We start from the raw sequence: 26,010 nt of genomic DNA, 5'->3' as shown, positions 1-26,010 counted from the left end.
ATCTACTCATAGATTTTTATTCTAGGTACTGTCCCAGCTCAGTCAATAAAGATAACCTGAATTTTAATCTCTTGTTAGACATCTAATATTGTGCTACACGGTCATTTACTTTTCATGATTATTGACCAAAATTTCAATAACAAATTAAGTCACAAAGAATTTCTGTTTCCTTCCCAGTCACTTTCAGTCAGTGTCAGGAATTACACATCTACTTTGCCTTAAAGTAACCAGGGAAAGAGGGGAAGGCAAGCCAAGCTTCCTTACTCCTCATTCTGGAGCTCTTATTCCAGCTTGGCTTCTTTCGCAGTTTTGCCAACAGTATCAGGATCCGCATTTACTTTGGTCATTCCCATTTGGTCATTTGGGGAATATAAAAATATGATACAAAATCTGGTGACAGAAGACTATTTTAGCTTATCTGTAAAATCAAACAAGCTCCCCATGTTTCAGGTTTTATATCTCTTCTAATCAAAACTATTTGGAATGCAGCAGAGTTAAAAGTATCTGATTTGAAATTCTGATATTAAAGATCTTCAGACTAAAGGAATCAAATAAGCACAGAAATTCATGTTGCCTTACAGTAGGACTGGCACGGATCCTGTCCCGCTCAGAAAACACATGGTCCTGATCAAAGGAAAGCAACCAGATTGGAAGAGACTTCAGTTCTTTGAGGAGACTGATTTTATGTGCATGTGGACCTGCAACAGCCTCCAAAAAGTTCTCACTTGCAGCCCCATCTGTTAGCTTTCTGACCCCCAAAAGGCATTTTGGAACTCAGACATATTTACCACAGCTATAGCACAATAACACTGAACTTCTTCCAGAGGAAAGTTTTCCAAAGGAGGGCATGCCCAAGAAAGCATGCACGTTACTGGATTGTGCAGAGGCAGAGCAGACACAGTTAATGAAATACCCAGGAGCAGAATCCAAACCTGCTGCCTCACAAATGAGTGTCCTACACAGGGAATCCTGAATATGCACATACAGGTGGGAGCAGACAGCAAAGCAGTTCTCCGTGCCCCTGTGCATGGAGGTGTGTGGAAGTCTCCTTTCTCCGGTACAGATTTGCAAAGTGAAGAGCAACCACGTCTGGCAGATCTCAAAAGCATCTGAAGAAAAACTTGCGCTATTGGCCAAGGCCCCTTCAGGATCTGACTCTGCGCCACTAGTGAGGTTCCTCAGCACACCCATGGATATTTCCAGGGCTAATGCAGGACTCTTGCTTGCACACAGTCTACAACTGCACAGGGAAATTTAAGGCATATGTAAACTAACTGAAGCAACATTGCTCAGCTGTACACAGAAGTGGAGGCATCATGAGAGTAGTATCAGAAAAACTTAAGGTGGCTGTAGGTACCATGACTTAAAACTTCACCAGTTATCTGCATCTCTGGGCTTAAATATAAGAGGGGAAACCAACATACAGGTGCAGCTCCTCAGCTCTGGCACACATGTCATTCTGTGAATGGGAAGACTTAACCACAAAAGAAAATGAACTTGAGGATATTTTTTTTCTATAGAACTCAAACCACCAATACTTTATGGTTATAATTCTATTTATTTTGGTTTTCTTTCTTTTCTTCTTTTCCCTGTTGCTTGCTTAACCCTATGAGTTTTTGAAGGAAGTAAGCCGATAATTTATTTAGCAATGTTACCTTCCTAAGATTTACGCCAAGCATTTATGTTAACAATAACCTCCATGAAATAGGTTGTTACCAGCAGTAAACCAGATTGTCACTTTGCTTTGGGCTGTTAATGGCCTAAGAAACTGGTCTTTGATTGCAGTAATCCCTAATTTTGAATGAATTTATTGCAATAATTACCGAGACTCAATGGTTTAATTTGCTGACATGATTGTTAGTTAAATTATACGTAAAATCTAGGGAGAAACACAATAAAAGTTTAAGGAAAAATACAAGCAGAACTGATGGCCTTGTGGCTGCAGGGTTTAGTTTTTGTGACTGAAAAGGCCAATTATCAAAAACCAAAAAGGATCCCCATTTGCTTTTTTTTTCCAACCTGGTTTCTTTTGGGGCAGAAAACAAGCAGGCAACACGAGGTCACTGTGTGAAGGAGAGAGAAAAATTTCCATTTCCTCTCACATTTCAAGCTGCTTTTCTTTGCCTTTTCTTTATGCACTCCTTGTATTCAGTGGTATCTCTGGCTTATTAGTGACACAAAACCATTGTCTATACCAATCACTTGGTTTTTCTTTGCCTCAGCTCTCTCTGTCTACAATGAAATGCTGCATACAGATGGTTGTGACTACCCAAAAGATCGGCTAATACATGCTGCCAAGTATAGGTGCATCTTTAACTACAGGTCAAACAAACAGGAACAGGACATGTTGAAAACCAGGCTGAAATGCTTACCTCAGACAGATTTCCAGTGTGCCTGCTAGACAGCAAGCATGTCTCACTGGTATGAGTCCAGTTTGAAATTCAGACATCCTGCATCAGCAAATAACTCTATGCATTGTTACAAGCTGCTAAACATTGGCTAACAGTGCTCTGGACTGGGTCTACCAATCAGGTATTCAAATAAAAAGGGTATTCAGCAGCACGTAAAATTAATGCTTAAATTAAAATTGCTCTGGCAAGCAGGTAAATACATAAATAATCCTCTGCTGCAAAGTGAGCAGCTGACCTGACCAAAATCCAGCTTCACAGCAGCGTTTCAGCTTGAACTACTTGGATAAAACAGAGTATCATTTATTCCTTGACTTGCTATGAAATATCAGAAAGAAGGAAAATACAGTAGCATTTGTTTGAATAATTGTGTCATGTCAGATTTAAGCAAAGGCATCAGCCCCAGAGTGTGTGAGGGAAGGAATAGAGAGATAACCAGTTGCTTATGAAATGACAACATAATATAAACCAGCTCTTAGCTTGTGTGAACAGCTTTTAAGTTCATAATTGACCATTTGAAACTTCTACACTCAAACTGTATATGTGGCCATAGAAACTTGTGGAAATCAGGCATATAACTGTCCGTATTAGATACGTAACCCTTTAAAATTAATTGTGCATCTTTGCTTGCTTTACGAGCACATATATTTAGGGAGAGATTATGAGGAGATGTATTAAAATGTCTAAACCATGGACAGGGAGCTAGTGAGAGCTGCAGAGGCACAGTGAAAGGGGGCTGTCTTTCACCAATTCCTGCAGACTCCTGAATGCCTCCAAATTTCAGCCTAGAGGTCACAGTCTTCCTGTCAAAAGACTCTTCTATCTATAAAAACCCCAATGAAAGTCTCTCAAGGCTGCCTTGGGGAACTTGGCTTGTTGGCACATGGATGAAGTTCTAACACGAGAGACTTAAGGGTCCTCCCAAGTGGGAATATCCACCATGGGACATACCACCTTCTTAATGGATGAACATCACCATCACGCCCGTGGCCGAATCACCCTGATTTCTCAAAGTTCTTACATAGAGATTTAGGAGTTTTGAAAGAAATGTAAAACCTTTGGGAATAAAGAAGAAAATGGCAAAGCCTGTCTTTCAACCTCTTACCACTGAAGTGTTATTATCCCCCATGCCCTTGAAGAGCATACTTTCAGCTTCCCCTTTCTTCTGCCTCCCCTTAAAACTCTACCTAACCCTCTGAGGAACAGAACCACTCCTGACTACCTAAAAACAATCTGGGGCTCTCCAGAAATTTGTCACCACACAGTTCAGCCAGCTCCCTAATCTTCTGGGAAATATGTTGATCTATATTCAGTTGCACATCCCTGGGAGTTGAAGACCTGAATTATCAAACAATATTGCATTTGTTTCAAGTGAACTCAGAAAACACTAATAACAAATGCAGTGTGATCCAGGGCTCAATCACTGCAGTGGAAAAGAAGTCAGAAATTTTTGTTTAAAAACTTGAGGCAGACAAGAAGAAAAGCTGGCATATGGAAATAACTATTGATGGACACAATTATATTTATCAGAGAATACCAAGCTCCAAGGAATCAAATTAATGACCTGGAAAACAAGCTCAAATTAAGAAACATCAGGTTGGGGGTGGATCCTTAGGGCTTGTTGGAGACAAGAGTAGAAGGATTTTTTTAATGGATTGTGGAGGTGTTGGGGATGGATAATCCTTGATTCCCCCAGCAATATATCTCTGCTTATTGTATTTCTAGCAATGACAATCAGGCAACACCCATCATGATGTTTAGCAAATGTGCAACATCTTACAGAACACGCTGTAAGTTTCAACTCATCTGCCTTTTTCAGACTCCAACTGACTTTCTCAGTGGTAGAATGAGGGCTTAGCTCAAGGACTTAAGTTAGTCCTTAGTATTTATATACCAGGATAAATAAAATGATGCTCAACCTTCTTTATGGGTTTTAAAATTTGTATGCTATTTCATAAACAATCTTTGAAGTTTATCTAAATTTAAATACTACTACACTCAAATTGTTTTCAGAAGTACATTGAGGGTTTGATCCCAGCAGAAAGAAATGCCTCGTCTCAAAACTGTAAAAGCACAGAATTGATGACAGAAGGGAATTGAACTCTTTGGTTATTTATAGAATGTTAATCTTGTGATTATACTAATCAGAATCATTATTTATGTGGCACCTGTTTGCTAAAGCATTATAGCCATCTCTCAAAGACATTCTGAAAGGCACAAAGTATTTGATTACATGTCTGTAATCAAATACAAAGGACATATGTCTGAAACATTAAGGTTGGTCACCCCTGGCATGGCTGTACACGCAGTTAAAGAATAAGAGCCGCTGAAGTGAATGGCAAAGTCACTATTTTTTTCAATAAAACAGAGAACTGTCTCTTATGAAAACAATTTAAAACAAATGAATTCCAGGCAATCAAATAAAGTCCACTTTTAGTAGGATTCTCTGGCCATAGGGGTTAAGGATGATGGGGGCAATAAAGAACATTGAAAAGACATATTATGGGGGTAAAAGAGCACACCAGGATTGCGGTGGCACTCTGAATGCCTGTGGTCCATCAGAAGGATGAATGAATATCATCCAAAACCACATGGAACCTCTTCCTGAATGATGGGAATAGCAATGCTGGGTCACGTACGCTTATGGGCTGTAAAACACACCTGGGTCTACAGCAGAGACATTTGTAGAACAGTACCATGAAATCCCTCATGAATGTTATTTGTAAAAAACCCCAACTTACTCTTTAGTGCTGGTTAATCTGTGATTCGGTATTGGAGAGATACAAGGTGGGAGTAGGCATGAAGCTGAAGAGTCCTCCAGGCGCTGTTTCTTGCTTTCAACAAAGGTATCCAGGCTTTCTGTCTGCTTTAATGAAAAGGGTAGAATTTGAAAGATCCAGCATGCACAGTTTCACTTGCTCTGAAGAAGAGCTCAGGAATCTCAGTGTATTTCCTTTACAGTAGCAGCAGTTAAAATATTGGTCTAAGAGAAGGGAAAGTCACCTGAAATCAGGGCTAAATGTGCTCCAAACATGAAACACGAAGTTATATAACAAATGACACAGCCAGATAATTAGGCAACAAAACGCCTCATGTGCTGTCGTTATCTTTTGTAGTGCACTGGAATGTAATTAATAATTCATATGGAATGACGTGATAGCACCAAATCTTACTCAAGTAAATAGCTTTTACTCATTGACTTAATAGAAGTTGATAGGAAAACTTCTCTGAGTAAGTATTCCTCACAGGACTAGAAGACTGGAGTACTGAGCTGAGGTAGTCATTAACAGCGACAGCTGGTTTAAAATTTGCTTTGAAAGATTCCCTGATGCATGACTTCTGTGCCTGAACTAGGATGATACAAGCAAAGCTGATTACTGCTCTGTCACTGGAACCTTCATGTCAGCCTTTGAGCCCTCTAGTAGATGGCTAAAATAAATCTTTTAATAGCATGATTTAGAAACCGAAATCAGGCTCTCCCTACCCTGTTTTCACTGCTGATATACCCTCAAGTCATCCTAATTGGCTTGTTTCCCCTTGGGAACAATCACACAGCAACTGAATAGGCTGTTCCAGAGGGTAACTTATGTTTGCACAGTCCCAGAGTGAGATTCCTCATTTTTTTACTTTCTGATTCAAATTATGAGGTTCCATTTTTCATGACCATGTTATTTTTCCTGGGAGCCCTCAGTTTAGTTGCCAATATTAGCCAAGATTCTGTCTCCATCATACTGACACTCCACTAACGTACCTAGCAAGAAGGTTTTTTGCATAATTAGTATGCACCCTGGTGTACTTATACATACACGTAATCATGGACATTTATACATCCCTTTTCTCTTCTTTCCTCCTTCTTTCTTACATATCTGCCTTTAGTGTACAGCTAGAATATAAATTGAATAAAAACCTGCTGAGTTTACTCATGTGATTATTTCCACTTAATTCAACAGGGAAGGAGCCAGTGCAGTGACTCATGTAGGCAGGGGTGCAGACCCTGTGTCTGCCTGGCATTGTCTGTCTTTGTTTAGTTAACTCTCTCGTACCACTGGACTGCTCAAACTCAGGATTTCAAGAAGTCCACTACAACAGTCACCTGAAGTCACATTCACAATCATTTATAAAATCTGGGGTATAAAAACCCCATGCTATGATGACTTCTCACAGACAGACCAGAGCACAACCATTCCAGCTGGAAAAACTGACTACAAAAATTCATTTATGATATAAAACTTCACGGTTTTTTTCCGAAAACACATTTAGTTTGAAGTGCACTGTCATACCCCACAAGATAGGATACCCTTGAGCACAAATAACACAAAACACATGATAAAACATAACGCCTTAAGTCAAAATATATTTGCTTTCTCAGGTAGCTATGTAGAGAAAGCAGCTAGTTAAGCAAATTATATTTCTATGAATCACATTTGTTTATACAGCAAAACAATACAGACTAAATTCACCAGGAGCATAAGCAAGCACCACTCCATTGACTTTAATGAAGCTATGCCTATTTAAGCCAGTGGTGAAAATGCCTTAATTCTGAAGACAATAAAATCCTGCCTTCCAAATAGAAGTCACATTTTCTGAGTATGGCTGAACCCGTAGTAATATGAACTTGTCATTGGGAATCCTTCTGCAGATTAGAGAACACTAGAAATTAATGGGTAAGTGAGCAAATACAGTGAAAAAGCTTGTAAGACCAATGTCAAAAAAATACATTGCTCATTGATTTTGTCAGCTGGAGTTTGGTTTTTACTAGTTTCTGATGTTAATTTGCAGTAATGCACTTGTAAATGTATGTTCTTTGTAAAAACAATGAAGCCTTAGTGTTATGAGGCCTCCTTACAGCCCTGCTGCAGGTGCAGTGAGGAATCAGAGATTGATCCTGACATCAAGGATGCATACAAATTCAGTGTTTTCCTCCAGACAGTGAAAATTACTTACCTTGTGTTTCCTTTTGGATTTTGTGGGTGGTTTTTCAGGTGCTGGGGTAGGAGACTCCCGAGATGGTCGCCTGTGTTTCACATTTGCCTCTCTTGGTTCACTTTTCACAGATGTGGTCTCAAAAGGCTCTTGTCCAGGTATCCTAGAGAGTAAACTAAGGTCTATTTTCACCCACAGAGATTTGAGTTCTTCATATTCTCTCAGAGGGGACAGAAGTTCATTTTGTACGATTGGAATAGGAGAAAAGAGCTGCTCTTCTAGGTCATTGCTGGTCTGGTCAATGGATGTGTTGCTGCCATTGCTAGTTAAACTACTTACGCTGAGGATGTTACTGCCAGAGTCCTTCACTTTGACACCACTGGCAGAGCCAGGGCAAGCTGGCAATACCTTAGCCTGCAAGCTCTCCTCCTGGTCAGTGTTTGAGTCAGAAGTAGATGAATCCGTTTCAATGAATTCCCGGGATTTGGGGACAATTTTGCTGGGGCCTCTGTACTTCTTCTTCTCTGAAGTGAGACCTGTGCTAGTTCGTGGTTCTTTCCTTGGAGCAGTCTTTCCGACTGCTGCTTTAGTTCGAACCTTTGGCTGCTCGGGGGGTTCCTGTGTGTCTTTTTCTTTGGGAGTGTTGCTGGTATTATTTGGTTTGGGCCAGTTATACTCTTCTACACTGGAAGTCCTTTCTACCTTTTTGGGTTGCTTTTTCCCAGTAGTCCTTTGTGAAGTTGGCTCATTATGAGCTGGTGACTTCTGCTTGGAGCTTTTTGCCTCTGGGGTTTTCTGGGCAACCCGTGGTTTGGCTTTCTCTCGGATGGGATTAAGGATCGCCCGGTCTTTGGAATCGGTCGGGGGCAGGCTGCTGTTGAGTTTCCCTTTGTTAGGCCCTTCGGCCTGCTGGTTGCTCTGAGTCTGGGAGCTGGTCTCACTGTGAGGCTCATTTTGATTGTTGATGATGGTCTTGTTGTGGGGGTTCACTTTATTTAGCCATTTATCCAGCTGCCATTTGTTTGTTGAGGGGGGTTCAGGCTGCAGATGGAAGAACAACAAGGAACTATCTTCACACAGAAGCAACGCTTTTCCCTTTAAAAGAGAATGTTTTTAACGTACCCTTTTATTTCAGTCAACTAGTGGTGACTGCTAGTTTTATGGGAGTATTTATGGAGTATTTATGGTTAATTAGGCTTCCTTATCTGGTTTACAATGTGACCCTGGAGAAATTTAATACAACTAAAAAGTTTAGCTGGTCCCTGAAGACATACTTTTGTCATGTTGCCTTCCCTTAGTCCCAGCTGAACACTGTGTCAATAAAATCTTTTCTAGCTACTGGCAAAAATCTAAATATTTCTTTCAAACAATTCAAATGTAGGCCAGAAGGATTCTTCCAAAAGCTAGAATGAGTATGTGGGTCATACATGTAAAACTGTGAAGTGAGAAAAAAGTCAACAGCATCAAACAGCAGAGAACTCCAACATCTCCTATCAGGGACCAGGATTTCACTCTCTTCCACGCTTCCCCCTCCAAGCACCCACTGTGGAGGAGTGGAGTGTGGCTTTACCTCTGGCGTGGCACTGCGTGACTCCTCGTTGCACTCGCTGTCACTGGAGCTGCTCTCGCTGTCAGAGTCAGACTCGGAGCTGCTCTCGGACTCACTGGAGCTCCCGGAGCCGCCACTGGAATGGGCCAAGCCGGTTGTGTGTGCTGCTGGCACGGGCAGGCTGCTGTGGGGAGAAGAGCCTCTCGTGTCAGTATGCTGCTTGTCTTTTTTAAAGTGTCGCCTTGGGGGGAGCTACTCAGTGAACCCAGTTCACACTGACTTTCTGCTGTGTCAACTCCCCCCTTGTTCCTGGAGTTTCCTCTGAATCAATACAGACCCAGTGAAAGCTCCAGCATAAGCACCAAAGGAGCCCATTGGGTTTATGCTTCACGGGACATACTGATAATGGTGTTAATCACATCACCATCACCATCACCTTTAAATGAGAAACACTTCAGTGTCACAAGCCTGAGCTTATTAGCCCAGTGACTGCAAATACTAACAATCACACTTCAATAATTCATTAATGGAATCACGGTTTCTTCATTTTTTGCTGGTTCATTTATAATTTATGATCAAAGGAAGGACATCAGGCAACTAATATTGGATGGGGCATTTTAAAAATTAATTTTAATGAATACTTTTACACTGCAGCGTACAAAACCTACATATTTTTGACAAGTCTGTAGGGACTGCCCAAGAATTTTTTATTTATAGCTGTTTTTTCTCTCATGTTTATGATAATGCAGTGAGAAAATGGCATTCATGCTGAAAATAAGCCTCTCTGTGAAATCTATTTTTCTGCATGTTCAACTGTCCTCCAGGATGTATTTATTAGCAATGCACTGGGTGTCATTGTCTTTCCTCAGCATTTATTTCTAAACTGAGAGGTTGGATGATCCCCGTTTTAAGCACTACAAATTCTGCCATCTGAGTCTTTATAAACTCACCTTTAATTTCAACTTTTTTCTCAGGGAGATAACCATAAGGTTTTATGTCTCTTCAGCTGATCTATTCCGGGACTTTTTGATGATTGATTTTAAATTTGTGAAGCTGACAAAGCAAAGTGTGTGAAAATTGACACCACTTGCTAGTACTCCTTTATGGATATTCAATACTTCACCTTAATATATCATATGCTGTGTGTGTCCCATATTGAGCGATTCTGAGATGCCCAGAAGTTATAATACAGCTTTGCCTTCATTCCTGCTATCTGCCTTTTTACTTCCTCCAAGAATGATTCAAGTAAGCCAGGTACACACCCTACTTCCCCTTTCAAACTGAGCTGCCATGTGCATCATGATGCCTTCTTAAGAAACCACACTAACCAAGAAACTGAAAGTTGGAAAAGTCAGAAAAACTACATGTGACCTGCTCTGCTAGAGTTTTTACAGGTATTGCCATTGGCTTCAGTGACAATAATAGATGGTCTTTAATTTTCTTCTTATGCTAAGCTACTTTCTCTCTTCCTCCTTGTTGGTAAACCTATCCCTTACACTGTGGTTGGCAACATAACTGTCTCTTTGAGCACTGCAATGGCCCTGCAGTGCCCATTGACAAAACAGCTTGGTGCTTTAGGGTGCATTAATGAAACAAAATTACTCACTTGGGTAATTCCTACAGATCACTAACTTTGTTGCTCATTAAGTGCATATACTTCCTCCCCTCCTCCCACCCCTCCTTCTTCTAGAGGCTCTTCAGTCAACTCATTCAAGTAGAGCTACTTTACAAATTTCAACTGGAAATAACAGGTAAATGAAAGAGATGCTTTTAAAAACATTGGCATTTCCAAAACTATCATGGAGAACAAATCACTGCTGAATTAAAAGGTAAATTTTGCACTTTGTATTTAAAGTCACTATTTTTGGAAACTATTTTCACATTTGTTTTTCTTTCTTTATCCCTCCTTTTCAGTGAAGCTCAAGAAAGTGTAGCAAAAGACTTTTTTTTCAGTGAAAAATGAAACAAGTAAATGTGTTTGTAGGGGATTTTGCTTTTCATTTCAATATCTTGTGGTTTTGGCCTTATATTTTCTATTTAGAAAACACTTAAAGCAGATGAAACCCAAGTTTTCCTACTTCATTACAACTGTTTCCAAGAAGAAAGAAAAAGAAGAGAAAAAATAGAAAAAACTTCAAGGGTTCCAAAGCTGAGGAGGCAAATGTGGCAATTCTACTCTAAAATACCAAAATGAAACATCAGCCTTGAAAAAAATGTTAGTTATGGAATTATCAGACGGATAAAGCTGCAATCTAGAAATTACTTTTTCCCTAAATCTGTGAGCTTCATCTATTTTCTTCATCTATTTCACTTCAACTAGAGGTGAACAAGACAATATTAATGCTTCACCCTTGCTGGAAACTCCAGTTCTCACTACCCTAGCAGGGAGCTGGCTGTCAAGACAGGGGGATGATGAGCCTGGTTCCTGCACAGAGTTGAAGCATCTTTGTAGCTGGGCACATAAACTTGCGCCAGACTCCTGCAGTGACAAAGCTCCTTGCCTGTGGTGGTTTATGCCCAGGCAATCCCCGTACAGAGGGATGTGTGTGAGGCTGCTTACACATCTGTGCAGATTGCCTAAGAAAATGCTCTGTTGTCAGTGCTGGCAAGTTTGCTCTCATTAAGATAACTGATTTAAAGTATATCACCGCTTATAATAGATCAAAGAAGGAAAAGCCAGTGTCCCAGCAGGTAAGGCCAGACCTTTCCAGCCTTTAAACACAACCTATATCTTTTAGCACTCTGGAAGAGAAATGACACTGTAGCTGGGAGGCACTTACACAAAACAACTGGAGTTGTACTGTAGCAGACTGCAACTGTCTGACAAAAAATTCAGAGGGCAAGAAAAAAACCATGGAAATAGATGGTAGCTCCAGCCTGGCCTTATTTTCTCTCTTTCCGCACACTAGCCTTAGAAAATTATCATATGCCAAACATTACTGAATAACACAGCTCAGCAAGCTTGCAGGAACCAGACAGACTCAAAATAATGTTTTTCATACAAAACACAATGAGGTCATATTTGTCTTTCATCTAGGATAATAAAATTATGCCTTGGCTACATTGGGTGGTTTCATGCTGAAGGCATCATTGCTGATCTTCATTTTTAAAGTAGAAGCATTCAACTTTTCATCATATAGTTTGGGTTGAGAGTAACTATGTTTGCATGTTTGCAAAACAATCAGATAAGATCCAAAATGCCTTTCCTAGCATCTCCCCATACTAAAGAGAGATCTTGCATATAGGTACATGCACAATCAACTAGTAATGCTGTTCAGCAGAACAGAAGAAAATATACAGACCTTTCACATGCAAGTGCATGAAAAAAATTAAATCTTTGCTTCCAATAACATGAGTGTAGTGGAGAGACTCCTGGTTGTCTTTTGATTTTTTTTTCATTACATAAAATATACCTTTTAGTCCAAAACAACAGGTTGGTTTGCACTCTTCCCAAAGACTTCTTCAGCTTTAAAGTTATAGCGCATGTTATAAAAGATGATGAGATAGATTCTGAAAATGTGCATTCAAGCAGCTGTTATACAAATAAATTGGACTTCTTCACATACATATCAACTACATGAAGTGGGGGTTGCCTCTCTAAGAGACTTTCAAAGGAAGCTTTGTTGTGTTGCTAAGATCCAGACAAGGAATGCCAGCCTGGACAAGGTTTAAAATGGATTTAAAGCATTTTACCATCAGATACAAGTCCTCAAAGTGACTAAAGGGGGCAGGAAGCACTGCTATTTGAAACTCTTGAATTTTTATTTCCCAGCAGGAGATGAGCACTCATGTCGTTCCTCAGTGCCTGGGTGGACAATGTTTTTATTTCATTTGAACTGAAAAAAAAAAATAATAAAAACAATGCTCCCCAATGGAACACAGTATTGTTTGGGTAAATAACACTTAGAAGAAAGCCAGTTCATTATTATCGCTTGAGACTGCAGGCCCCTACGGAGACCAGTGACCCGTTGTGCTGGGATCTGTGTAAATACATGATGAGACACAGTCCTTGGGCCAAAGAGCTTGCAATCCAAACACCCAGAGCAAACATGAGAGGTATTACAATCATCCTCATACTCAGTATGGGCCTCTCATATTCTCTAAGACCAAGGCCTCTCTGAAGTTAATGGAAACACCCGTTTCCTACCCTTTCGTTCTCTTCATTTTCCAAGCCTTGTGCTCAGCAGTTGAAGTGTCCTGCAGGGCAGTCAGACAGGCTCTGCCCTGACCTGGAGTCCTTGCCATGTCTGTGCTATTTGGGAGGAAAAATATACCTGTGACTTTGTAGCAAGGATCCCCATCGCTCAGGTCAGATGGACCAGTATCTGCTTACCCCTCTCCAGAGCAGCTTCTCCTGTGCCATGGAGATGAGAGACACTGGAGTGACACCCACCACTGTAGGTGGAGGAAAACCAGACCTCCTTTTGCAAAGGCTATCGTGATGATGTCTCTAGTTGCCTGCAGGTTGGTAAGCTGGTCTCCTCTCTGCTATCAAACAATGAAGCAGACAGAAAGATACCTGCATGTTCAGAAGTGACTTGGAAGGAAGCTCTTCTGCAGCACTTTCATCTATCTCCCTCCTGCTTTTGCAGCACACAGCACCTCCCCTGTCCTTTGCTGCCTGGTAGCACGACTGTGTACAGCATGGACACAAAGTATAAAGTGAGAAATGTCTTGAAGGACAGAACACCACCAGTATCACCAGTGCCTGCCAGTGGTTTTCAACACTTGTTGAGCTAAGGCTTAACTACAGAGCAGCTAAGGCTTGCAGGTGTCTGCTGGTGGTTCCTGGTAAGGGACTGCATCAAGCTCATCACACACACCAACCATCGTGTTTTCACTGCCGTTCACTGCTACCGGTGAGCTACCTAAATTTAAATGTAACCCTGCAGCTTGTCTGGTTTTAAACTCATGGGTTATTTTTCCAAAGCCAGTTAAAGCAGACACGGCATTATTATATATTTGGATTATTATGCTGCCTAGAGAACTGGAGGCCCAACATGCAGCTTACGCTTTCTTGTTGTCATCTAGGCTATTATATTATTTTCAACACATCATTTACTCTGTTGTAATAACTTATTTTCAAGATTAAACCTGGTAGTTACAACGAAGATAATGTGAAATACTAAAACTCATTAACTTCTAATAAGAAAAAGAATAAGCTTTTTACCCTGTAAATACACATGCAAAGAAAAGTTGTGCAATTCAGCCTACTGCAGTAAAACTCACCAAGGAACAAAAATTCCTTAGCTATGTCCCTGAACTTTTCACCAATTAGATGTAGTCATGTTAATTGCTGTGAAGAGAATTTGGCAAATAGATGGTGCCTTCCAACAATAGCTTTATTCATTCCAACCCTTCCTTTTTAGGGTAATGATGAATTGGCCACTTGTTCCACTGCTCTACCCAGAAATCAAAATGTAAACTTGGAAAAAGCAGAGCACTGCTGGGCAGTGGGAAATTGTAGATGGTAACTGACCAGTGTGTCAACAGTATATCAATGCTGGCAATGTATTTCCACATGAAGCAGCACTCTACAAAGGTTGCTTTACTGCACAGGCCTATTTTTAGGGAAAATTCAATCAATGAAATCTGGAAACGGGAAGGTCTGTGCTGGAAAAGTGACCCCAGACTTGACAGAGTGGTTGATCTTCCCATCGAGGCATTGGACTGGGACTTGGATGAATTTTGCTTTGTGTCTTAGAAAATACATCTGTGCACCAGTTCATGCTGAGTAACAGAGAAACTATGGTGCCTATCCTTAATCCAGCTCATCTATTTAAAATGCAGATTCCTCAGAACAAAGACTCTGATTGCACAGGGCACTGAAAATTGGGTGCCCAGCTCTGAGTAAGACGTTTGTGCACTACAACCACACTACAGGATCTATCACAGTAGACAGCAATGCTCACTCTTAGCAGATACTGTTGTTCTCCCACTCAATACACTTTATTCTGAGATAAGAGAGAGGAACAAACAGGAAAAACTATGAACCTGAGCGGCACTACTAGGAGTTACTGGGCTTACTGAATTCTGTGTAAAAAGGCTGCTTCATTATTCTAGCAGATAATAATAGAGCAGCACCTAGCAGATTAAAATTTAGTGTCAGAATTTAATACCATAACTGTTCAATAACGAAGTTTTATTTCCCTTCTATTCTTATACCATTATGAGGAAGTAATATTCTCTTCTGATTTGAAAAGTAGCTGCCATTTTTACAATGAATTTTTATATCTGTATCTTCAAACTTACATATGACTGCCACTAGATTACTTTTTAAAGAAAAGGATTTTTCTGAATGGTATTTTCACTGCCTTTCCATTGGTTAGTATTAAATTACTTATCATCAGGCTGGTAGAATTCAAATCTAAACTTTCAGAGACTGGGCTGACACAGGAACTGAAAACCTGTATCGAGCCCTTTTAAAATATTTATCATACCCAGGTCAGTGAAATGAAATAAGGTGTGGAAATTGTTACTTCAGCTAACATTAGCACACATAGTAAGACATCACTTCTGATGGCTCTCTCATGTCAAAACACATGGAAAGGGAAAACCTCTCTAATATGTCATTCAGGATGTGGCAGCTGATCTGCTCGTATCAATCCTGACCACTGTAATGCAAATGGGAGTTCTGATTCATTTTGAGGGAGAGGGTAATTTACAAGATGTTGTATGTAAAAAGCTACATTCTCATTTTACTGTGTTCAAAAGTAACTGTTTTAATCAAAGACTGTTTATAAGAAGGTTGATAGAGTTACTGAAACAGAGTTTTTTCATATATGTATAACCCTTTTATACTTCCCGCTTTAAAGACCATAAAAAAGGATAGCAAAGATGAAAGAAATAAAAAGAATGACAGAACTAACTCCTATGAGCCACAATCTATGTCAAAGCAGAACTAAAGTGATTGACAGCTTGCATTAGTAATGAATAGAGTGGGGAAAAGCTGCCAGGAATCCGTAACAAGGTCAAAGCCTTCCAATAAAGAATTACATTAGCCACAAATCCTAGGTGGAACTGAGTATATACATCTGCAATGTGACTTAAACCACAGAACTGTTTCTACTGTCCTATTCTGACCCTTTCCCAGGCTTTATCCCTGGGCTACAGTAAGTTCTAACTCTTTATCACATCTGCCATAAAGAAAAGGTGCCACATATCAAACTCCCTTATCAAACTGTTCATAAAAAACAAACAGCAGAGGAGGAGTTTGAACGGCACATCACTAATGGTGCACAAAGAAACTTTTTGAACTATTGGTATGGTAATCTCTCTCCTTCCAATTTCACAGCATTCTTATACACACTTGACATGGAAGAGAAGGGGATTTTGCATATTAAAAGCAATATTGTACCCATGATTTGTGCATGCATCACCCTGCTCATCTCAGAGTTTGGAAACACTTTTGTGAGCATGGTATTATTCAGGAAATGCAATGCATGTACTTTTTGATGTACAATATTTTAGTGAATGGATTCAAGTGTCAGAGTGCATTATTTGTACTATGCCCTGATGTGCTACTGTTTGTCTGGCATCTGGAAGAATAAGAATACTACCTCTTTCTGTGAGCTCCAAAGGGCCTCATTTGATGTAAATGGAACCATTTTATTATATCAATATTGCCCCACTGAATCAAGTTAGAGATGAGTATTGTTACACAGGAACTTATTTTCCACAAAGAAAATGCGAATACTGCACCTTTCAGTACACTTTGTGAATCTTCTGTGAAAGTTTAGAAGTACATACTCACCCCTCTACTGTTCCTAGTTTTAAGTTAACATAAAATATTTTTTAATAAGTCACTTATTTGCAGTTTGATTTTACTTATTTCAGCAGAAAGTCCAAGTGTGATCATAATAAAAAAAACCCCAAAGTGAACCTCTAAAAGCAAAGTTTCTTTGTTTTGTTTTTTTTTTTTTTCTCATTCATGTACAGCAAAAACTTTGATACATAATGCTGTAAATGAACTACCCTACTCATTCTAACTCAGTTCTACTTCAGTTCTAACTGAAAACAGAATCCAGCTTACAGAGCCCAGTGGGAAGAGAACTGGGAGCTATGGGACCAAAACACGCTGGTGCAGATGAATCCACATGACACCTCCAACTCCTCAACATTTCCAGTCTCATCTGCTATCCGAGGAAAGCTAATTTTACTATCCCAAGCAACCAAGCAGTCAGAAAACATGAGGAAGTAGGATTTTTTTTTCCTTCCTCTATATAAGACAACACCTTGGAGCTTGAAAGGGTGCCAAAAGGCATATCCTGATTTTTCAGGGCTTTACAGCACAAGTACAGTCATTCACACCTGTGCACTATGTACAAGTGTCACAACATCACCTCAGGATATATCCTCTAGGGGAATCCGCTGGGAGCAGGTCAGCAGTATAACCACTTCCAGAGCAAAGAAGATGAACCACAAACATGAGTCTGCAACCCAGAGAAGGGAAAACAGCCCCGCAGTCTGTCAAAGCCACCCCTACTTAGAAAAGGCCCAAGACTGCTCTACCTGTAGGGGCTGTAGGAGCATGACAAGTAAAACAAGCAATGGAGAAAGGGGCAGAGATAAAAACTGAATACAATCAGAAAAAAAATGGGCAATATTTTACTAAATGATCTTCAGCTGCTACAAACGTATAGCAATCTCCCTGTACTATACACAGAACAAAGCCTGACACAGCAGGATTGGTGTGTCTAGTGGCACGGCATGGCTTGTAGGCACCTACTCAAATGATTAAGGCACAAATTATCCACCTCTATGGACATGACTACTGCACCTCTGCAAAGAAAGACAACCCTGTGGTTACAGCACTGGTCTGACACTTCAGAAAACTGGTTTGATTCCTGTGTCTTTCTGGGATTTAATGGGCAAAACAATTAAATTCCTGCACTTCTTCCCTGTTTTTAATACAGATAGTGTTGTGAGACACCAAGCATATTTACATTCATCAGATTTAAGTTAGAATAACCTGTGCCACAGAAGTACACAGATGCTAACAAAAACCACAAGCAGACACTTAGTTTGACTGCTACTGCCATAACAGTAAAAAGGAGCCATCATTATTAATAGTGGCCAGTTACTCTGAAATAGTTTTTAAAGAAGTATTCCTAAAGGCACATGATGAATTTATGGCACACCACCAGAGCCCTTCATGGATATAAAGATGTACTTCAGCACATGACTTGTTTTTTGAACAAGGAGAAACCTGTCTAGTAAAATATTAAGACAGCTGAATGCTGAAACATAAGTTTCTTCCTCACAGTTGATTTTAAAATGGGGTGGAAAACTCCATTTGGAGTGCAAACCTAAACCTTCTCTATATTTCTGTCTAATGTGAGCTTCTTTTAATGCTGTTGTTTTTTGCCAGTTACATAATACACTGCTTTGCGGATTAAAAAAAGAGAAGGTACTAAATCTATTTAGGATTAAATATCATCTTGAAGGATCTTATGTTAAGAATGGAGCTAAATCTTTAAGCAGCATCCACCCTTAATTATGACATTTGAGGTATTAAAGAAAAAAAAGGTGCTTCTTTGAGTGATAAATGGACCTGCAGATCTTTCACAACATTCACTATAAATCACAAAAGGCCATTAATAACCACTCAGAAAAAATGACAGTTACAAGTATCTGCTCCCATACTTTGCCTAATACTATCAGTGTCATGTTTAAACCTGACATCTTAAATCTTCAACACGAAAACCCTTTAAGTCAAAAAGCTCAGCTATTTTAAACAGAATTTCCTATGCTTGTTATTTTGAATGACAGCAAAAGGAAACAGAGAATCTTTAATTCCTTAACCCTACCTGGCTGCAAAACTTGCCTTTCAGCCTTTTTCATCCACACCAAAATAAAGAGAAGATCCTATTAGCTTCCACACCTACTTGCTGGGATCTTGTGGGTAAACAGAGTTTCCATGTTTTCCAGAGGGCGCTAGCGGTGCTTAGCACCTTCAGGATGGAGCTCTGTGGGAGTTAAGTCAAAACACTCCAAGTATAAGGACCACACCGCCTGTGAGCATGCTGAGGACAAGTTTGGAGCCCCCTTTGATTTAAATGGGAGAGATGAACTAGGATCGCCAGAAATAACACTGGGTGCCTTCCTCATATGTAACACCAGTGCTCCATCCCCTGCTTGCTTAACCTAGGCTGAGAGAAACTGGGATGCCTTGCAGGGGCAGTTAAAATCTGACCTGGAAATGACTGTGGACAAACTCTGTGTTCCACAAGATGAGATCAGGAAAAGAGAAGTGGAGTGACCATAATCCTGAGTATAAAGTGAGTTTTGTCCATGGAGTACCAAGAAAAGTGATATTTTGCCTGTTTTTTTTCAGTATGGCTAAAATAATACAGAACTTTGGGGTTAGCTAAATTATTTCTTCGTAAAACCCTTCCAGCTAAGAAGCTTTTATTCTGGTCATTTATGTTCCTGAGTTACAAGAAATGGATTTTTCAACATTACCACCATCCATTTTTCCCGACTGATAAAAGGTTATTGTATCAGCAATGATTTGCTGAAGGTCTGCCAACAAGCAAAGGTCAGGAAGATCCAAACCCCTCACGGATACAAAGGTAAATAGGCAAAGTTCAATCTCCCTTTAACTTTTTATTGTTTTCAACTTGATCGTCATCCCTTTAGTAAGGTGTAAATGTGTTCTTCACATACCTGCCCAGACAGCCTCAATCTCCTCATGCTCTAGTGTGACATGGTGGTTGCCTGTTACGTGAGATCTGAAGCTCTCTTGCTTGTTAATGACAAAAATCAGTAGCAGGATGTCACTCTACTAGCAGGGAAGTAGAGAAGTATTGACTTATTTTCTGCATTAGAGTTAAAAGCCCTCTATCCTCTCTAACTTTGCTTACACTGTTTGGGATACGATGGACAATAAAGCTAAATTAACCAAGGACAGAGCTCAAAAGTCAGCTTGTACAGTAGAAAGGAGCATAAATGGTCAAAGAGGCTGAGCAGGACTGACTGCTTCTGCAGCAGGGCTTCAAGGTGAACATCACTCATGCTTTCATCCACTGCAAATATGCAGGGAGAGACAGAGACACTGTGGCCCAGACCTAAAAGGCTTACCCTGAATTTCAGATCAGTTCTAAGCTGTATCCTGTTTAGTAATAATATTTCTTGGCCAAGTTCTCACTCTTCTTTTGTGCAGAGCAAAACCTACAAGGCCAGTCTGCAAGTTCAGATGATGCCTTCAAAACCTGGAACAATTTAACATCTATTCAAAGCTATGTTTCCTCCTTGGCTTTTTAACTGAAACAACATCCCTAAAAGTTCTTATAAGTAAGCTGTGCAGAGGCTGCTGAGAGAAAACATAGTGTGGCAGCATGTTCCTCCCACCACGCTCAAGTCAGGCTGTATTCCTGCACCAACAGACTGTCAATGGGAGTTTGACATGGGCAGAGTTCTGAAGCTGAAAGCTGTACTTGCTAGTTTTGAAGTGGAAAGGCTGTTATTTTTGAATCTGAATTCATAAAACACCACTTATCATCTAGGTTACAGATGGACTCAGGATCCCACACTTGGCTCCAGAGTTTGGATAACTCACACTGCATATCTGGGGTTTGGGTTCAAGCCCATCTTGAATATAAATTTAGAAGGAAAGAAATACATGCAAATACCAGGCATATTATAAGACACTGCCAGCTGTTTTCTTCCACTTACAAGACTGTTTCTGAGAAAGCAATGTGTTTTTTTAAGTATATGGTGGAATATGGGAGTGATGACAAGCTGGTATCCCTGAGTTCAGTGTGAACCTGACCTCATTCTCAAGCTTAGTGTGTCTCTTGTTCCTGACACATGCCTTCCTAGGCCTCTCAGGCTACATTCTTTATTAAGTTTGATGAGAAATGGAACAGTGTGCTCACAACCTTTTTCTGGATCTCTCCTTGAAAAATATCTGTGTTCTATCTGTGCTTAAATGACAGCCTGATACTCGTTTTCCAAGAAAATCCATGCCAAAAGTCCAGATAATGCTTAACCCACAGGCTGGTATACACAGAGCTGGCCATGCGGGTCATGTTCCCAACTGAGTAATGGACTCACTATATTATCCCTGGCAAGTCTCACACGTTGGAATTTTCAAACAAAAGCAAACAAAATCAACTTTTGTTTTGTGACTTGATTATTTTTTAATGCTACAGCTTATTCATTTTGGTTTATTAATTTGTTGGTCCAATGGTTTTTATGTGCTGCGATTCAGAATAGGTCTCTCTCTAGTATCATGTTTTATATAGATATGGGAAATGAAATGCAAGTCTGATACAATTACGGTTGTATGCCACACAAGACAATACTGTAAACACGACAACAGCCTGAAAAGCTGCTTAGCAAAATGATCTTCATATACAAGGCAGTGTGAAAATGTAAAAAGAATCTATAATGACAACAAAGATTAGCCATTTGCTTTCTAACCTTATTTACAGAAGCAATCAGAGGTATTCAGGTCGAGTTAATGACCCTGTCTCCAATTAATTCAATTGTCTACAAACAACACTGATGCAGTGGTTGTCTCAGAGTCTGCCACATAGTCTCTGAGGGAATATGGAAGACTCCATTAGAAGTGACAATAATAACACATTTATTACTGAAACACCATTGTATTATAAATAAATTCCTGATGTTAAATTATGCTCCACGCTTTAACAGAAATTCAATTACTGAAATAATAAAAAAGACGGTGTATTTGCCAAGTGCTTGGACTATAATTTGGCTGCTTAGTTACCAGCAGTTGGCTGTTTTGCAATTTCTTGTTCACAGAATATTTCTTTTGAATAAATGCCAGACTTTTTCATACGAATTTCATGAACAAGTTGCAAAATGAAATTTTGAGCTTTTGAATCCAATTATGAAAGACATAACTAAATCTATTATTGAAAAAATATTCTTGAAAGCCCTTCTTGCTGTTGTTTGGCTCTGTGTAGTAATTGAGGTAAGCACAGGTGCTGTTCATTATGGGCCATTGTGCACCATCTGAATTCTGGGAACTGAGGAATTCAGACGGTTTCAACTCTGTGTGAATAACAAACAGGCGTGATTCCGAGGTTGTTTGTACAAGCTTTCACATCACTCTTCTGGGACTCCTAAGACACCTGCTTACCCTTTTGAAGCCAAACCAGTATCATTTACGTTCTGGCTATTCTTCCTACAATGATTTTTGCAGGAGCAACATATTTCCCCACCCCTCTTCCCTCAGGCTGCTATCAATGGCAGAAGTAGGAGCAAAGAAAACAAGGATAAAACAATCATTCAGTGGGAACAAGAAGCCTTTTGGCTTGATGAGATTCAGGCACCGCATCTCATACTTAGCATCAATCCCTCTCTCAACCAGCTACCTGTGATAGGCTGTTATGCATAAAATACAATTAAATTTTTTCTGCAGGTACCCATCTGTCATCTCTCTTTGAGGCTTGGCCATGTATTTATCTTGCTAATGCCTCACCCATTGTCTTCAGATGTTTTACATGGAAGATATGAAGAGATGCATGCACCTAGTATCCTGCTATGTGAGTGCAAATGAAAAACTGCTGACAGTCTTACTGGATCCCAAGGTGCCTGCAGCCATACGGCAGCATGTACACGGATCCTGGCTCTTCAAGGGATCACAGACTCTCACCTCTGCATATTTCAAAATGTGCTCTCTCAACTATGTATTTCTGCTGACAGTGATTATTTACTTTGAACTACTATTTGTTGATGTATTGCTAGTACTTATCAGCAGAGATGTTATCAAAACATCTGGGGATGGAGTGTGCATGTGGAGAGCCGCAGCCAGGCAGCCCAAAGGAAGGAAGCATGGAGGGGAAGTTCTTGCAGTCTCAGTATTAAACTGAAAGGCTTTTTTTTTTTCTCCTGACACTGATTGCAGTGCAACTGAAACTGCCACAGTTCAAGTACTTCTGGGAACATATCGAGCTGATGGGAGATGCTATCAAGCAACACTTTGCAGAAGTCAGCAGGCACAAGAACTCCTTGAGCAGGTAAAAGATTCAGATATAATCCTACATCTACAATATGATTTTTCAAAACTTGCAGCATCCAAAATTAAATCTTTGAATTAACTCTTGTGAAAAGCCAAGTGCCATTACAACCACAGACCTTAGTGCCACCTCAATGTCGAGTTAAGACTTGGAAAGAGGAAATAATCTCATACAAGAACCAAAAATTAGAGAAAAGCAACTGTTTTCCTGAACTTCAGGAGAAATAGGCCTACAAGAAAGCAAGCTTGGAATTTCAGTGGGCTGCAGGGGTGAGGTTTTCCTGCATTTGAAACTGGCTGGCAACACTGGAAAGGATCATATTTACATAGAGGAAGCCTACAGACTTCTAAAGGGGGTTGAGCTGGCAGTGAGGGACAAAGTGGTATCCTATGCACAGCATGTGACTTTGTGATGAACAGCTGCATCCTCCTTCGGCCAGGGAACCAGAAGGAATCTGAATAGAAGTGGATGTTACCTTCCAGACGTGGGACCAATTACCCACATATTGGAAAAGGAGAATGAAAAAGATAAGATAAAAGGAGAAATAAAATGAAAAAATGAAAATTAAAAATAGAAAAAAAAAAAGGAAAAGAAAAGGAGAAAGGAAAAGGAAAAAAGAAAAAAGTGAAGAAGTCGAAGGAAGCTGAGAGCACTCATCAGTCCAAAACCACTTCAGGAACTTCTGGGGAGGGCAATATTAGCACAGCAGAATACACACTGAATGAAGCAGCAAGACATTTGCAAGTATAAAAACAAAAAGAGTGTTGTTGGGGAAGGTGGAGACAAAAATTATGCCCAGGCTTTCAAGCTCCAATTCCAACATGGAGCTGAACTCCCAGAGCAACCACAAAGCTATAGAATTTGTGTGCAGGTACCGTTTTTCACTGGGAGTGTGCAATGGTTTAATACACTGGAGTCAATTACTTGTGGTTTAGGCTTTCTTAATGGTGACCATAAATGAAGATCATTTATAGTCTGCAACTTGTAAGCAAGCCATAAACTAAAATCCTGGAAAAAGCTAAGTATCAGCTCTGAGAGAAACACTTCAAGGCTCTGGGACTAGGTACAGCCCTGATTTTTCCTGTATTTTGTTCAACTTGTATATATATGCAATTAGCACAATCATCTCCACAGGCACCCGCACTTCTGTACAACAAAAAGTGAAACTCAAGAGAAGGACATTTCCTATGGACCTTGCTCAGCTTAGAAGCTGCTCCTCACATACAGGGGAGCTGCTCATCATCTGAAGACAAACAGGTATTTAAGTGGGATAGGCAAGATAACTTGCCACAGCCATTCCTTTCTTCTCACTAAAGCTGGCTAACACATGAGAGTAAATAGACTCCAACTCCAACCTTTAAAAGAAGGCAAGAACCACAATGCCAGACATGGGAGGGATTATATACAAAGAAAGATTATTTGCAAGTGTGGCTTTAAGGAAGAGGCCAAGAGAGAAAAGAGAAAACAAGTAACAATGAAAGGGCAGCAAGACAAAGTCTGCAACAGAACAGAAGAGCTAGGAGTTCTTCAGAGGAGACCTGAGGAGATGAGAGAACACACAAGTAGCCACAGCCAGGGCAGGAGAAAGGGAGGCTGTGTTAAACAATTTGCCATTTTTGTTACAATAGGAATGAGTAACCCAGAGTCTGTGGGCTGAAGATGGTCTTATATTTCATATAGGCCTTGACTACATGATTTTTTTGAGGTATTATAGCTAGGTAATACTATGGAAGCTATAAATATTTGGCCCAGCTTTGGAAAGACTTACTCAGCTTCCAGATTGCTTCTAGAGAGACCTAACAGATCACTTTGCCACTCCTCACTCCTCCTGAAGACCCTCCCTCCTCTGCTGAAGTTTAATTCACTGCACATCTCAACACAACCAGGGAAAGCAAAGTCCTACCATCCCAATCTTTATGTCAGCATAGCTTTGTATATTTCTTGGTAAAGCACTGATAAGAGCGCTGCATAATGGTGAGGTAAGCCATTAAAGTATGGGATCTGAAATAAGGCTTGAGATCCTCAGAGACAGCGGGAAGAGGGTGACACCACCAGGCAGACATTTAGGCAGATTATAATTATGTAAATAGCAATTTGGCTGGGACACCAGGATTAACACCCTTAAATTCTTAGGAGAAAGCAATGAAATCCTTAATGATTGCAAATGGCAAGGACCTTTGCTTTATACCAAATCTAAAGCAGCAACTCTTACAGCACAGTGGCCTCTAACACAACATAAAGTTATTGTTTCAAAGGTGACGTGGGAAAACAGCCACCTAGTCAGCCCCAGGATCATTCTACAGTGCCCAAGTGACCTGGAGAGCACGTCTTTCCAAGCACTGCCATGGCCCAGCTCTACACAGCTTCAAAAAGCTGAAGGGGAACAGCACAAGTACAAGCATGGCTGTGGGCCAACAGAGCATTTAGCTATCATTATTCCTACAGCAGATTCCCATGTACTGCAAAGTACGCTTAATGAGGAACGTTAATTTATATCCATTCACAACAGTGTAACAGGGCTCTAACACTGACCAATCATGGGCCTAAAGGGTTTAACACATCGATGCACTATGGGATCAGAGAAAGTTACAGACACGATAACATCTAATAAATCCAATAAAAATGGAGATCAGCCAAAGTAAGTTCCTGCATGTCAGATATTAAATATGACTAATGTTGTTTGACAGTGTTCCACAGAAGGTGCATTGGAGTCTCACTTCTTCCTTATCATTATCACAGAAAGAGAAAGGTAAAGCACTGCAGGAATATAAATAATTTGAAAAGCCTCATAGACAATATTCTACTGTGCGCCTCATTTGCACTTAAAAAAACCTGCCCTACAGACCTTATGTACTTTTAAGATTCATCTGAAAGATACATGAAGAAGTCTTCCAGTCAAAAATGTACATATTTAATGGAATTAGATCTCTAGGCAAGAAAATGTCAGAAGAAAAGGAGAAATATTAAAGTGAATGCAGGGTGCTCCTTTCTAGTGCTTTCCTGCTTTGATAAATATCTTCTGGGATGTCATTTACTAGAAAGTCATGATTTAACAAAAAGAAAAACTGCAGTATAAAATATACTCTCTTTATTGCTGAAGTAAGTTGCTATTTTCAAATTTTCCCTCTGTATTCCGCTT

At 40.0% G+C, this 26,010-nt stretch overlaps 1 protein-coding gene across 1 annotated transcript in view; it reads right to left on the bottom strand.

The window, feature by feature from the left end:
• AFF2 (ALF transcription elongation factor 2) overlaps window positions 1–26,010 on the bottom strand; it is a gene marked incomplete at both ends in the record, with an annotated part of 338,204 nt that overhangs the window by 27,373 nt on the left and 284,821 nt on the right. Inside the window, 3 exons of the mRNA XM_080624489.1 lie at window positions 5,150–5,274; window positions 7,353–8,372; window positions 8,902–9,064. Coding sequence (XP_080480615.1) covers window positions 5,150–5,274; window positions 7,353–8,372; window positions 8,902–9,064 — 1,308 coding nt within the window. The remainder of the gene's footprint in view (window positions 1–5,149; window positions 5,275–7,352; window positions 8,373–8,901; window positions 9,065–26,010) is intronic.

Source organism: Psittacula echo (genome assembly GCF_963264785.1).
Source record: "Psittacula echo genome assembly, chromosome: 8".
In the NCBI taxonomy this organism is placed as follows: domain Eukaryota; kingdom Metazoa; phylum Chordata; class Aves; order Psittaciformes; family Psittacidae; genus Psittacula; species Psittacula echo.
Note: the sequence above shows the minus strand (reverse complement) of the source record. Positions and strands in the feature narration are given on the sequence as shown.